The sequence below is a fragment of the Chelmon rostratus genome, chromosome 14 (genome assembly GCF_017976325.1).
Source record: "Chelmon rostratus isolate fCheRos1 chromosome 14, fCheRos1.pri, whole genome shotgun sequence".
In the NCBI taxonomy this organism is placed as follows: domain Eukaryota; kingdom Metazoa; phylum Chordata; class Actinopteri; order Chaetodontiformes; family Chaetodontidae; genus Chelmon; species Chelmon rostratus.
In genome coordinates, this window is record NC_055671.1 from 13,926,861 (window position 1) to 13,941,911 (window position 15,051).

General features: G+C 42.6%; 1 protein-coding gene across 2 annotated transcripts in view; it reads right to left on the reverse strand.

Moving 5' to 3' along the window:
• The window catches only part of nbeaa (neurobeachin a), a 92,563-nt gene that overhangs the window by 46,618 nt on the left and 30,894 nt on the right, over positions 1-15,051 (reverse strand). For both annotated transcript variants that reach the window (XM_041951652.1, XM_041951653.1), the window contains exons 3-9: positions 14,051-14,151; positions 11,339-11,434; positions 10,958-11,079; positions 8,638-8,764; positions 6,969-7,088; positions 5,649-5,795; positions 310-507 (exon numbers count right to left, since the gene is read on the reverse strand). In XM_041951652.1, the coding sequence (XP_041807586.1) occupies positions 310-507; positions 5,649-5,795; positions 6,969-7,088; positions 8,638-8,764; positions 10,958-11,079; positions 11,339-11,434; positions 14,051-14,151 (911 nt within the window). The remainder of the gene's footprint in view (positions 1-309; positions 508-5,648; positions 5,796-6,968; positions 7,089-8,637; positions 8,765-10,957; positions 11,080-11,338; positions 11,435-14,050; positions 14,152-15,051) is intronic.

The window sequence follows — 15,051 nt, forward strand, 5'->3', positions numbered from 1 at the left end:
AAGCTTGAAGACATTGGTATTTACTGCAGGGCACGGTGGCAACTGTCTTACACAAGGTGCATTTCCTTTTCAACCTGTCCTTTTGTGGTAAACCCCACATCTACAGTCCTCCATGCAGGGTAAACACTACAGAATGTTCACAAATGCAGGCGTGAGTCAGCCGGTGACAATCAGACTGAACTGACATTTAATTTCACTTCAGTTATATATATATGGGTTGACAAACAAATCAAGAGATTGGCAGGGATTCAGAGGTCTGGAGGCAGGCTACTGATGAACAGTCACTCGGAAGAATCCAACCAGACTGACCTGTAGCATGAGTGCGTGTGGTGAGTGGACGAAGATGGAGGGGTTTTCCCTGGGCGACGACTCCAGGCAGAGCTGGGCATCGGTCGCCTTTGCGTTGTAGGTGAAGGAGATGGAGCTGGCCAGCTTGCCATCGTACAACACCTGCTTGTGGTGCTCAGCCAGGTGGATGTCACTCTCTGACTTGAACTTGAAGGTGCTCTGCAGTGGTGGAGAGAGAAGAAGAAAATATCAGAGGGCGCAGGAGGAAAAGCTATGAGTGAGACAGACAAATGACTCGTCCAGACACAAGCCAAGTGCGAGTGTGTGTCTGAATGCGCAAGCTCAACACCCAAAATGGAGTCTGTCTAATTGGAGCATGAGCCGTGTGTAACAACACAGCATTAGCTTAATGAACACAGCGCTAACCCGGGCACTAATTCAATTATCCCGGAATAAGAGATGGAGAGGAGGAGCGGATGTGTGGGAGAGGGGCACTCAGGGCTCCAAATTTATGTTCTCTCTTTGTAGTCCACCAACAAAAAACACACAAAAGAATACAGACAGAAATGGACACATTGGTGTTATTCCATGTTTGCATATTATTTTACATTTCTCATGCTCTGACTATCAACTTTAACCTTTCCTATGCACTGCTAAGCCTTTATAAATGTCTGAAATCTAAAACATCTTAATCATGGCCCATTTTCCTTGTAGTGTTCGTCCTTGAGAGAATATTAGTTTCTCATACAGTAATACTGGAATACAAACTGACACAATTTGGATGGGAGAACTGTAAAAATGTAAGCCATGATTAAAAAGACACAGACACTTTGTCCTCTCTAAACCTTCAGGAAACATTATAAATAAAAATGAATTTGTTTTGCCAGTGCAGATATTGTAGGAGGCTGCGCTTGGCGTGTCTGTCTGCATCTATGTCTATATCTGTCTGTCTGCATGGGTCTTTGGGTCCGTATATATCCTGCAGCGGTGCTGATACACACATGAAGCCCCGCAGATGAAAGGCCAGCGAGTTGCTCTGCCACTCTTTGCAGCAGCTCAAGGCAAGGGGCGCTCTCACCTTGGAGCGGCTGGGTCCCCAGGTGCCTTGCTCAGCCTGACTGCACAGGAAAGCCCCGGGCTGCACACAGACCTGGAGGCCCGACTTGTTCTGAACCTTTCATCTGATGTCTGAAGTAGAAAATGTGCCCTGAGCAGTTTTAACCAGGCGGCACGAAAATTTCACACTGAAGTTAAGAGCACACTGCACAATGGAGGTGTCTGAAGAAAACGGCCCCTCCACAGTGTAACATCCTTATCTCCGTCCAGGGGCTGAATACAAGTCTTCAGTTCTCTAGGACCCCTTAGTCTTAGTCTTCCAATTATGTGACAGAAAAAGCTTGCTTGTATAAACCTATAATCTGAATGCGAAGCACACTTTGTACATACAAATTCTTGCTAGCAAAACATTAATTCCAAGAGTAATTAGTGGTAATTACACGGTAGGACAGCATGCCTGTGTTCATATTTTCTGATATTACTTTGCTGAAATACAAGAGCTGGTGACCCAGTGTTAAAAAGCATATCTATTAAACAGCTATGTTAAAAAGCTTATCCATTAAAAGCAACCGAGAATACTGCAGCCATGTGCAAGGATAATCAATCACAAACACAAATAAATTGCTCTTCGGTTTATTTTGAAGGTTAGTGGGCCCTCTGCAAGAAAAATACTGAATAGCCTGAATGAGAAATTAATACACTTATTAAGATGCACATTTTTTGCCGTGTAAGCCCATTTATTGTGGTACATTTGTGAAGAGTGTGTGTGTGTGTGTGTGTGTGTGTGCTTGTGCATATATATAGGTGTTGCTGTGTAAACGTGAACTTGTATTTATGTTGCCAGGCTAAACGATGGAGGCAGGTAGCTGAAAGTTTAAAAGAGCTTTGCTGACTCTTTACATAAAGTATTAAGGGATGAACAGAGGTATTTGGCAGGCGGTGGGAGAAACATGCAGAAGTGGAGGGGAGTGCACATTTTTACATATGTAAAGCTTTACACAACCGCGTTTAAACACGCGTGCCACTCACGTCGTAACACAAACAAACACACAGAGGGATGAAAGCGACGGCTCTCACCTGACAGCTGCAGATAGGATACTGGCCTGCAGTGATAACAGCACACATACACACACACACACACACAAACACACATCTACTCACACCTGCATTCAACTAAGCATGAGCCTCCCTGCACCTCCACAGTCCGCAGTGCTAGTTAAATGTTGCAAAACTTATGTTGGTAAATTATTTTGGTTATCAGATGAATGAATACCTTACTAGGGTTGCCTAAATAAAATCTAAAATTGATCAAATAATAATAATAATAAGTATCAAAAATAATAATATCAAAAATTCAGCTTTTAAGACAGTTATCAATATTCAGTGACAGGAAAAATGTCAATCGGTACATTAAAATCCATTAAAAAAAGACTTATTACTTGAAACTACCACTACTACTTAAAAATTATTATGAAACCTGACAAATGCACACAAAAATACACACACACGGACGTGACAATACAGGTGTCCAGATAGACTCACACAGTCCATTAATTACGTTGTGGCCAGATTGTTGGCAGCGCTCTGCGATGAGGACATCTGGACTCCTGATGAACAGGACAACCAGCGACACACACTAGTAACAGGACATACACAGAATACACACACACACACACGCACCCACATACACACGAATGGAAAGACAAACAAAACAAGAACAAAAAACCCTGGAGCTTTCTTTCGACCGAAGCCCGAAAAGAAAAACAAGATGTTATGTTCCATCTTCTTCTTGTCATTAGGAGAGCGCAGAAGTGCTGAACCGCGCGCACATACGAACATTCAGTGCACACAGCGTGTCGGCCATCATGAGGCGCGTCGAGCGAGAAGACCTTGAACACCCTCGCTGTGCCGAAGGCTTGTTTAGCAGGGCAAGCGGAGCGTCTGTCTGTTTTTTGCTCCTCGTTACTGAACAGCAACACTGACAGTGGCTGAGAGGCTACACACACACACTCACATGCCCTGGACAGTATGCATACAGTAGATACAGTTCTCCTCAGCTGCGATTAGGCAGTACCCCAGGAGCAGCTTGTCATCTTTACATGTCAGCATCAGTGTGAAGTCAGGAGAACTAGGACCAGCCTGTATTCACATTTAGCTGTGTGACACAAGCTGAGTCCCACTGGCGTTTTCCTTTAGCCAACTGAAAAACCTGTGCGCTCACTGTTACAATGCCGGCGCCGGGGCCCGGCGGCTTTGAAACAACCGAGCCATTTAATGGTCTCTTCTGGGCATGTGAGAAGCCCATTCTGCGCCATGCAGAGAGGCAATCATCTGACTGATCAGCCCCAGGAAATTGTGGGCTGTGACAGAGAGCGGAATCAGTATTCACAGCCGAGAAAACTGCAAACCGCAAGCATGTGATCATAAGGAGTGAGAGCTCTACTCTCGTGCCTTATAAGGTGTAAGGAGTTTGAAGGAGAGAGAGGATGATTGCGAGAGAAAGACGAAAGGAGGCATGAAACACATGCAATCTATGTGTACTCTACATGTTGTCAATATGTTTCTCGATCTGTGTCGCCTTATCAAGTCTTGGCGACAAAATTCAGTATATACCCTTTCTGAGGAGCTGTTGAAAAACCAGCAGCTGCTCGCACACATCAGCAGCCTCAGATATCCGTGCAGCCTCGTGGTGCGGAAATCCTGTCAGCTTTGGACACCTTCATAAACAAGCTGTAAGTGGCCTGAGGCGCGCAAGTCTGCCAAAATAAGAAGCAGACAGCTGGCAAGGTGTTGCGACATCTCAGCTGTCACCGATGGCCAGGCCAAAAGGCGGAGATGGTGATTTCTAAAGCTATCAGTGCGCAACACCTAACATTGTAAAGCCTCATTTAAATAATTTTTATCTACAGGAACGCAAAGTTTTGTGGCTGGACTCTGGGTTTAAAGGCAAAATCCACTCTTGAACACTTCAAGCGAATTCCAAACATCAAATTGCTGAGAGATATTTAGTGATAGTGCAGCAATTTACTTTCCGTCTATTTTAGCCTAATGTAGGGTTGTCATGTGCACGGATGCGTCTCTATTTCGTCCAGAGACGAACTTGTGTCAACTTATAGAAAAGTTTGAGAGTGGCCATTTAAATGGAAGTAGCCAGCAAGTTCCCAGAATATTTGGTTGTAATTGCTGCCTGCCCCTCACTCAGATCGCAGCATGTCTTTCAGCTGCACGACATTATGATCTATTTTGGAGTATCTGCCTCTCCTGAAACAGAATTAGAAACGATGTTCTGACAGGAGCAGAATTAATCAAAATGAAAAGCGTTCTTGCAACTATTAGATTACCTCGATGAAGACGGCCTCCCTGTCAAACGCTTGGTTTTGGACAATAAAATTTGTTGCATCAAGGTTGTGAGAGCGAGGCTATCTTTTACACTTTGACAACCTCTGCCAACTCTGCTGTACACTGAATTTATCTCTGTATTCTTGTTGAAAAATCCAGGAACAATTGCTGCTTTTTAGCGACTTTAAATTATTGCTATGTAGAGTTTTGCTTCATACATTAATCCTAAAAAGGGAAGGTAGGATCTAGTACTGTACTCTAGCACAGGGGTATTTGTGCGGTTGCCTGGAGGGTACAGGGACAGATTGTGGAGTAAACACCATGTTCTGCAACTGAGAGCCTGTGAAAACTATAGTTAGCAAGTGAGCAGAGAAGTCAGCAGTTAAAAGTAATTAATCGATGGATAAAATAAATTTAATGTTATGGGCACATGTTTTTAAAATGGTTGGAGAAAGGAATGGACAAATTATTAAAATAGAACTAAAAGTGACAGATAAACACTCCAATAATTAGCCAGAAATAATGGATAAATGGTTGAAATTGAAAACTGAAAGTGGTGGACAGATGTTTGTCACCTCTGCCACATCAAGTGGAGGAAGTCTGAATGCAAACTTGTGTTTTCGTCGCATGTGCATGTCATAAAACAGAAACCTCCAGCATCAATGCACCATCAGAGAGGATCCACAGGATGTGAAACAGTATATACATTAACTACATTAACCTCAAACCTACCAAACACAAAGGCACCCTGGTACCAGTGTACAAGCTTTTCGCCAGCTCGAGAATGACTGATGGCCTCAACAACTTCTAGCTGACAATGTGAACCGGCAGACAGCATTAGGTAACATTGTTAATGCAATCCTCAGTTTGCCAGAATATTCTGGCTGCCAAACAGCACAGGACACTAAAGCGGACAGAGAATATACAGCACAGAGGGTGACAAAGTACATGGCCGCTTGTCTCACCTTGTATCCTGGACCAAGCTGGTGAATGGCAAAGATCTGAGCTGGGTTGAGGGCTTCACTGAATACGTAAATGGCTCCCAGTTGACCGCAGAACACCCTGTTAGCATCCGCTGTCTCCGATGAACCCAGGAAACACTTGTCATAGCTCTGAGAAAAGGTAGAACAAAGGAAATTAATAAGCGATCCTATCAAATATTTCAGATTTTCAGAGCTTACTTGCAAAGAGAGATCGGTAACTCAGAGCTCACGTGGTTTGACATGATTCACTGCAGGCAAGAAGCACAAAAGAGTCTGTTTAGGATCATTCTGGAAGTTTATGCTAAACTAATTCTAGCTTTGTTGAACTTGTAAACTACAAGTAAGCCAGTGTTTTCATTTTTAGGACCCATTAACAAAGAAGATATGTTCGTTTAAATGTGTTGATCTTTACACTCTAAGACGTCTCAAGAGTTGGTTAGCCCTTCATTTTCAGTCTCCATGAGTTCATGGCGTTCTGCAGGGGTGAACACAGCAGCTGGTGAAAGAAAGATGAACTCGCTGCTCGTTTCTAATCGCTCCGTTACAACTTTGCCATCACCTGCTATTACATTCTGTCTGTCCACTGGCCTTTCATCTACTCCATCCCTCTGATACCCTTTATCACAATGAAATCTTGACTCTTCTGCTTCTTCAAAGCAATGAACTAAGTTTTATATTCAGCCTTCGGGATGAAATGGAAGCCTGATAGTATTTGTACATTTTGAGACCACTCATTTACTATGTTCCTTTTCTAACAAACTCTTATTCAGTATAACACATTTTACCCCTAGGCCGAGGTATTTCTTACAGAGAGTAACACCAGTCCCTGGTAATTGCAGCAATGTCAAGAGCTAACTAGGAAGGAAGTGTAATGTAGGCTTTGCTTCCACTCAGAGGTCAGGCTACTTTTCCCCATGCTAAATGGAAAAGTTTGAGGTTGGAGTTTGGGTGAGCTGTGCTGGAACGGGGCCCAAGGGCAGCTCTTCCCCCACTGATGAATGCAGAGGGCAAACCTCAAATGTTTGCCAATATCACAGCAGGAGTGAAACATAAGTGGAGCCAGACCAATACTGGATTTCTGCGGCTGGGAGCAAAACTTCTGATCGCAACATATGATTTTTTTTTTAGCAAGAATAAAGCTTTTTCTTATCCAGAGGCATAAAAAACTCAACATTCATAACTGACTTTGAACCTGTGTGACAGTTTTTTAACTGACTCAAGTGTGGCTTTTAAAAATCTTAAGTGCAACTGTTCTTCATAAAGATCAATGCAATGCCTGTGCCCCTTTATCGGCGCCCTTACATCGTTGGTGTTGACGTGCCACGCCATATCACCGTAGGAGACCAGCTGACCGTTGACATAGCAACGGATCTCAGAGTTCCTCCAGCGGTTGTAGATGTGGACGATGCTGATCATGTACCACTGGAGAATAGAAAAACACACATTCAAAAAAGAGGCGAGACGACAAATCAAAACACACTCACATGCAACAATGCGCCACATTAAAGACTAGTACATTAAGTACATTTACATGTTTGTTTTGCCTTAGGTTCGCAGTACAAGTAGCACTTTCTAGTGTGTTTTCTGTTGATTGAGGCATTTCTGCTTTCTTGAGGTAAGCAGTGTTGTATTGTAATTGACTGTTTTTTTTTTCTCTTTTGAATAGTCTCTGTGTTTTGAAGGTGTTGCCTTTCCTTGCCTGCCCTGCAGCATCTATACTCCTAGCGATGTTCCTGTATATTATTTTGCACAGTGCGCTGTCGGCAGCCAAATGCATTACATTACCGCTGCAAGGCAACAGGGTTACAACCTCATTCATTTACCAGAACTCTCAAAGCATTGCTGACCTTAATATAACAGTAAGAATGCGCATGTGTGCATCTGAGTGTTGATTAGAAAGAATCTGCCCTGGTAACAATGCACACAAGCTCCCTGGAGGCAGCAGCGCCCCCACAAATTTTTCACAGGCCAAAGAGCAAAAGCCATAACTGAATATCAGTAATTCTATTCTGCTGTTGTAGTATGTGGACTAGTTGAATGCTATGTCAATATGAGAGTTAAGGAATCCCATACTGATATACTTTCTTATTTTACAGTTAATCTTACTACCTGACACAGTTCACATTTCACAACAATCGTGTTTTAATCATTAAAACAGATTTTGATTGATATTTCCAACAGTGCACACTTATAAAACATCATTTAGGAAAATAAATCAAATTAGAGATAAATGAACCCTATGCCCTATGCATACGTGACACAAAAAGGGGGATGAGGCGGGGAGTGAGTGCTCTCCCTTGGCAGCACTATTACCTGGAGGAAAGACTGAAATGGGGAGAAGGACTGCAACGGCAGGAGGTGAAGCTTAAATTTTTGCTGGTGTATGCATAGTGGTGGACAATACTACACGAGCATGCAAGCACTGACGCATACAGACACACACACTCACACACACACACACACACACACACACACACACACACACACTCACACACACATTAACACTTGCACACGATGGACAAAATGCTGTAAGACATGGTGACTTATAAATTGATCAAATGGAACCACTGGGAACTTTGTTAGGCAGTGCAGAGATTCTACTGGGTCAGCAAAAACTGTGGAAGGCCATCTCATCAAGTGAGTGTGTGTGTGTGTGTTTTTATGTGTGCATGCCAGGGTGTGTGTGTGTGTGTGTGTGTGTGTGTGTGTGTGTGTGTGTGTGTGTGTGTGTGTGCGTGCGTGTAGGACAATAGCAGAATGCTGACAGTGCGGTAGGGGGGCAGTGTGCAGGTCTTAATTGACAGACGTTATCTAGACTCATCAACACTCCGAGTGAGTGCAAGGATGAGAGGAGAGCAGCAACACACTCCTGATGCTGTCGCACCCAACAAGTGGTACAAACTCTGCACTGACTAAAAGTCATTCTGTTGAGTTATGCCTGCGTATGTGCATAAGGGTGGTGTTTTTTTACCTTGCGGGGTTGGAAATCATATTTCACACAGTGCTGAAAGCCTTTTCCTTTCGACTTCAACGATGTCACGATGAGACAGTTTCCTACAAAGTGAGCGGAGTAACCTATTCCTTTACTGGTGCGGAAACTGCAGGAGAATCAGAAAGCGAGACACTAATTTCAGTTTGCCATCAGTTCAAGATCTGCCTATGAAAACAAGCATTTCAGCGACAAAATGACGGCGGTGGTACTTACGAAGGAATGGTGCAACATTTGAGCTTCTGTGTGGCTACATAACCATTTCAATAGATTTTAGTGAAACTGAATGACTTGACATTTCTGAATGGACGTTAGAAAAGAATCAGTTCAAAGGCAAAAGCAAACATTTGCGAATAACATTTCAGCCATGTTATCTGGTTTGAATTGTCAGACCAGCTTTACTGTAAACACCTTAACGTTTCTGCAAGCTACCACTGAAAAAGGTCAATGCATCAAAGGAAGTCAACCTTTTTTCCCAGATAAATTTGCAGGATAAGAAGTGAAAATACAAGAAGCACCTTTCACACTCACATATAACATTATTTAAGCCAATACCAGTCACTAAAAGCAGGATTTTTCAGAGGCAGTACAAGTATTTTCCTTGCAGGAGCACCAGGGGTCCCAGATCACAGGTTTGTGGAAAAACACTACTAATCCCCTTCCCTCCATTTTCCTCTCGTAATGTTTCTCTTCCCGCTCTCGAAACCCACATGTAAAACCCAGTCTCACAGCTAAGCTTTGTCACAAAACAACAAGACATATTCACTTCTAAACTAGGCCCAGAAGGATCACACATATTGCAGAGCCAGAAAGCAGATATAAATCCCTCTCAAGTGAATCCCTGGTAGACGTTAGGAGTGCACACAGTGCGTTATCGTGGCCTTCCTGCAGCTGTGGAGGCCTGTATCAGACAGGCAGCTGGAGTAGCAGCTGCATCTGGGGGAGGATGATAAGACCTGGGCCAGAGGAGAGGAGGGCATCCTCCCTCTCTAGCTCCTCACTTACCATGACAACCTGACAAACGGTTACTAAGGAAACAGGATTACATCCTGACACTTTTCACGTTCTGCCATGGTATACATACGGATGCATGTCATCCTTCCCGCAGACGACTAGCTCCCTGATAATTTTGCAAAACTTCTCTGTTCGGAGTGAAGAAGTGGAGGGAGGAAGTCAGGCAGCCAAGTATAGGAGTTCAATTAAATAAAAGGTCAGAGCTAATGAAGCTTCATAGTGGCTAACGGCTTACACTTACAACACTAACGTTGAGGTCCAGAGTTGCACGACGAGCAGAAGAAACCACCCAGCAGCACAGTCATAATGGAGTGCCTCGACATTTAAAATTATGTTCTAATTCATTATCCGTTTATCTATTAACTTCCTGTCCTTGTCATCCAGTCTAATGAGTTAAATGCTTATCATGTGGTGTGCCTCAGTAAAAGAACTTTGGGTCAATTCTGAATAAAAATAATGCTGAATTTATTCCTTTTAGAACAGGTACTGTATGTGATCGCCTGCCTGTCTGTGTCAGTATTCGATCACATATCCTGCACAGCGTTGACAGCTAATGTGGGAGATTATTAGGCTGGAGCAGAAGCCTGCAGTCTATTGAGTGCTTTCTCCTACTTTCTCATTAAGTACAGTGCACTCTCCTTCAACCTGCACCACTCATGTTCACTTCAGTTAGCTTCTTCTTAATTTAACTGGAATGCCTTTTGACACGCAGAAGGAACCAGCCTGAACCTGCTTTATTCAGCTGTGTGCTTTTCTTTGCTTGGATCAATAGTAAAAGCAGCAGCAAGAAAGACAGTTTGTACAGTCAACAAGAAGTAAATCTCACTTCTCACAAAAGAAAATTCTTGAAGCTGTGCTGCGTTGAGGACTAATGTCAGTGCAGAAGCTGGTATTTCTGCATCTTTTATAATCTTTCTTCTCTCTGTTTGACTGTTGGAAATGGAGAGTCTACAAAGAAACCCTGCCTCTCTGATCCTGAAGGACTGACACAAAATCCTGATGTTTACCACTGATTGTTTTGATTCCTTTTCTTCTATTGAACTCCACCGTAACTGCGCTGGAAAAAATATCGCTGTGATGTCATTAGGCCAACAGAACTGGCAAAGAACAGAAAGATTTATGGCCAGTAAAAATATTCTGATGGTGCTGAAGTATTGAAGAGTGGATTAAAAAAAAGCACTTTCATGTTTTGTGATGTCACAATGTTTTCAGTCCCAGTATCCCATTACACATTACAAGGTGTATGTTTTTATTATGTAACACACCAGATGAAAGGCGCTCTACTTACCAATAGAGGTACGGTTTGTCTTTATCCACATTGATGTTGTTGAGTGGATCCTGTCTGAACCAAGTGTTGATGGTGAATCCGTTCTGGTAAGGCCATTTGGCAATTGGTGGCAATGCTATGGCCTGGCGGAGGATACACATCAGCAGATGTTTATAGCAATCGAAATGTCACTCAGTCAGTCATTACTTCCTTTTCATCGTTCAACTCTTTGCACTGGTGTCCCAATTAGGATGTGCTGACTGCAACAAAGACTGCCATGAAGGACTCTTGAGCAATTTGGGTGCAAAGAGAATAAATTTGACTAATTTATTTGTGTGTGTGTGTGTGTGCGTGTGTTTGTATATTGTTGTTTGTGTGTGCTCGTATATTGTTCAGTCTCACCGCTGCACTGCGTCCTGGAAAGTTGAAGAAGGTATCAGGACCATGTCTCTGAGGCATTTGGTTCAACACTGACAAGAGCTTGATAGCATGCCTTGGCTGGAAGAGAGGGGAGGAGACGAAAGAAGGAAGAAAGGAAGGATGGAAGGAAGCAAGGAAGGAAGAAAGAAAGTGATCACTATCATGTGACAGATGCCGACAATCAGAGGCACAGGGGGAGAGACTCTATTAAAAAAATACATGGTGTGACATCACATCTCTACCACAGCCCCACGGGATCAATAACTCTTCAATCACCTCCGCCCTCCCCCGACAACATCTCATCAATACCATGGCAACCCTTAATCGATCTGTCTCTGGAGAGGGCTGCTGGGGGAGTAGAAATTGGAAAAGGCAGGGAAATAGGGGTGAGGTGGAAGAGGTGGAAATAGGACTGAAGGGATGGATGATGGCCTTGCTGTGGACCACTGATTGGGGGGACTAGGGGTTGTTGATGGCGGTTGTGCTGGAGCCTTAGCAGAGGAGAGATTGACGAGAAGGGACGAAGGAGTATTGACTCAAGCCAGTAGCGGCCAGCAGCTGCCAAGGTATCACGCACAGCTGGTACATCTCGCTTACCCTACAGTGAGCAGGGGTGGCAGAGGAGAAGGTTTAGCCTCACAAAACTGCCTTAAATGTCCACAGATTGTTTTTAATACATCCACTCTGACTCAACTAAGCCCAGTGACGGCAAGCTGGGCCAATCAGCAAACCACAGGGAGCAGTTAAGATGATGACAACAAGTAGCACTGTAAGTGGAATTTGTACTAAGCACTCCCAACTCTCAACTCCTCAATTAATCTCATTAACAGGTACTTAAAGAGAACTTGGCATTGAAGCTCTAAAAGTAAGCATGAATCAGTAACTTCATGGTGTATTTATCGCCTCATTTTTTCAGAGCCCAATTTCAATGAGTAATTGAGGCAAAATTCTACAATAAATAGTGTATCACCATGTGTTTTCAGTCTGAAAGCCTGAAGCAGTCAGGTGCAAGAGTGGTTCACATTGATTCTTAAGCGAAGAAGAAAACACATTAAACAAACTCTTTTCCAATCAGCTGCACACTGACAATAAACACAACCAGCGTTTATTATAGTTGGCAGCATGCAGCAAGAAAGATATCTGGGCTGGTTGTGCAAGGATGGAGAAAGTTAGAGATGAGAGGAAGTCTGACAGAAGGGGGTAAAAAACAAATGAGCCCTTGAGCAAGGCATGTACTCCAGTGGGGCAGCTTGGTAGTTAGTAATAAACAATGGTGGTTTCATATAAATAGAGTGTGAGTGTATGGCAGCGTGATGCTGAGAGGGATTCACCTGCAGAAAAACAATAACGGATTCACAGCCTATTTAATAAGCGTTTCACCTTCACAGCTGGTTAGGCAATCTGCTTTTTTCATCATGGTTCTATTACTCCAACAAAAATAAGACAGTCAAGCCTCTGTTGCATTAATAACGTTGATTACAAGAGAGAAAAAAAAAGAAAGTTAAATGTAAGCTAAATTGCCCTTGTCTTGACATGCACTCGCAAATCAATCCAAACATAGACAAACACACACGCACAGACACGCACCCATCCTCTATTATTCTGGTCTATTAGCACAACCATCCCATTAAGTGACATCCAGACTAATGACACACAAACAGACTCATGCTGTATAATTAATCGCGTACAAAGTAAATTCAGCTTCCGATGCTATTAATTGCAGAATACTAGCATATCAGCAAAGATCTCAATTTTAGCAGCAAATGCTGAAATACTGAGTCTCTTTTCACTTTAAAAACAATTACACATATACAGTTATAAAGACACAATAATCTTTAATTGAGGCAGGTTTTCAGAATCAATATAGGGTGAAATGCTGCTTTTAATGCAGCTATTAAACATGGCATTGTGTTATTAAAAAATAGATAATAATCATGAAAATCATGAAAACTTGCTCTGATTAGTCATTGGGAGTTTCCTAACATGTCTGACACTTTGCTGCCATCAGAGCCAAAAATGGGGATTGGATTGAAGCTTCTTTTGTCACTGGGATGGATAAACTTCCAAAATATTGTAGCATAAGTGATTTTTCAATATGTCAATATGTAGTCCGTTAAAATAGAAGATGAATTTAAGCCACAAAACAACACATTAATTAAAGTGATGTTATTATCTCTTCCATTTCTGCAGTGCTAATGTTTGTTGTCCAGCACCTGCAAAAGCACCGACGGATGCGCATATGTCCTTTAAAACGTGGGATGAGTCATTGTGGAGAAAGATTGTTCTCTTCTTCTTCACAATACGTTTACACGTTAGCGTGCCAAATTTGCCGCTCCTCCACCTCCCCTCCCCTCCCTGCTGTCCTATGCACGAGCGTGAACGGCACCTGTTGCTGATTGGCTAGAAGAGTGCGGTGTGGCTAGGTACGAGCCACTTTATTTGTTCCCCATTTACAGAGCCCGGACTGTGTACAAAAAAAACAGCTTTCAGTGATGAACAGACAGCTAACAGATCGTGAGGAGATGTTCGCTGAATTTGAAATTCAGCAAATATCAAAACAATCTTTCTCCAGAATGACTCACCCCACCTCTAAATAAAAACAGTACTATGGTCATAACACTAGCAACACCCACCGATACACACACACCAACACAATCCCAAACTCTATTCACTTCCATCAGAGTTTTTACTCACCCAGATGCCGTTGTCGCCCCTCAGCATACTGAAAAGCAGCTTCAGCTCCTTGACTGTGATGCTGTAACTGGCCATGACTCCCAGCATGTCCACCAGGAGGTCTAGGAAAACACAGACAGAGGGAGAATGAGAGCACAAGAGAGCGAGTGTGTGTTTTGTGTGTGCGAGTCAGGATTTTCAAAGGTCCTCCACTGACACTCAGATAAGATATGGTCAGGTCATTAGAGAGAAATTCAAGTGTGTTGCATCCGAGTCCTCAGAGCTACTCCACTGTTAATAAAATACACACAGCCTTGAAGCTTGAGCAGAGGTGCTGTGCACAGCACTATTTATACAGTGAACGTTGACACTACGATATAATTTATTTTCATGTTAGTGTATACTGATTTCATCAGGTAATATGAGGCTAAATGTACTGAGAAAGTGTTAAGTACAGCACTCTCAGCTACTAGCTAAACAAAGAGCTATGTCGTTAAGTTGTATCAATTAACTCTCAAATTTTAATAAAGACAAAATGACAAACACAATTCTCATGCTTGTACGCTAAATATGAAGCTTCAATGGCAGACGACTAGCTTAGCTTAGCAAAAGGGCTGGAATGGCTAGCCTGTCTCTGTTGAAAAGGTAAAAAAAAAACAAATGTACCCACCAGCACTTTGTACAAAAACACAGCTGTAAAAATAAAAAAATATATTTCTTTGCCAAAATAGTGACTGTTCTAGTCTTCATGCTAAGCTAACCTAATCACCTGCCGGTCCTAGCTTCATATCAAGCACACAGACATTAACAGTGGTATCAATCTTCTCATCTAACTCTTGGCAAGAAAACAAATTAGTGTATTTTCCAAAATGTTACAATATTCCTTTAATTTGTTCACGTTACCAGGCACTAACAACCTCACTAATGCTGCAAAAGAACTTGTCATGAAATTGACAAAAACAAGGTTTCAAAAATATTTTCCTCTGCATATATAAGCAGGTCATTTAAAGAACATTGTGTTA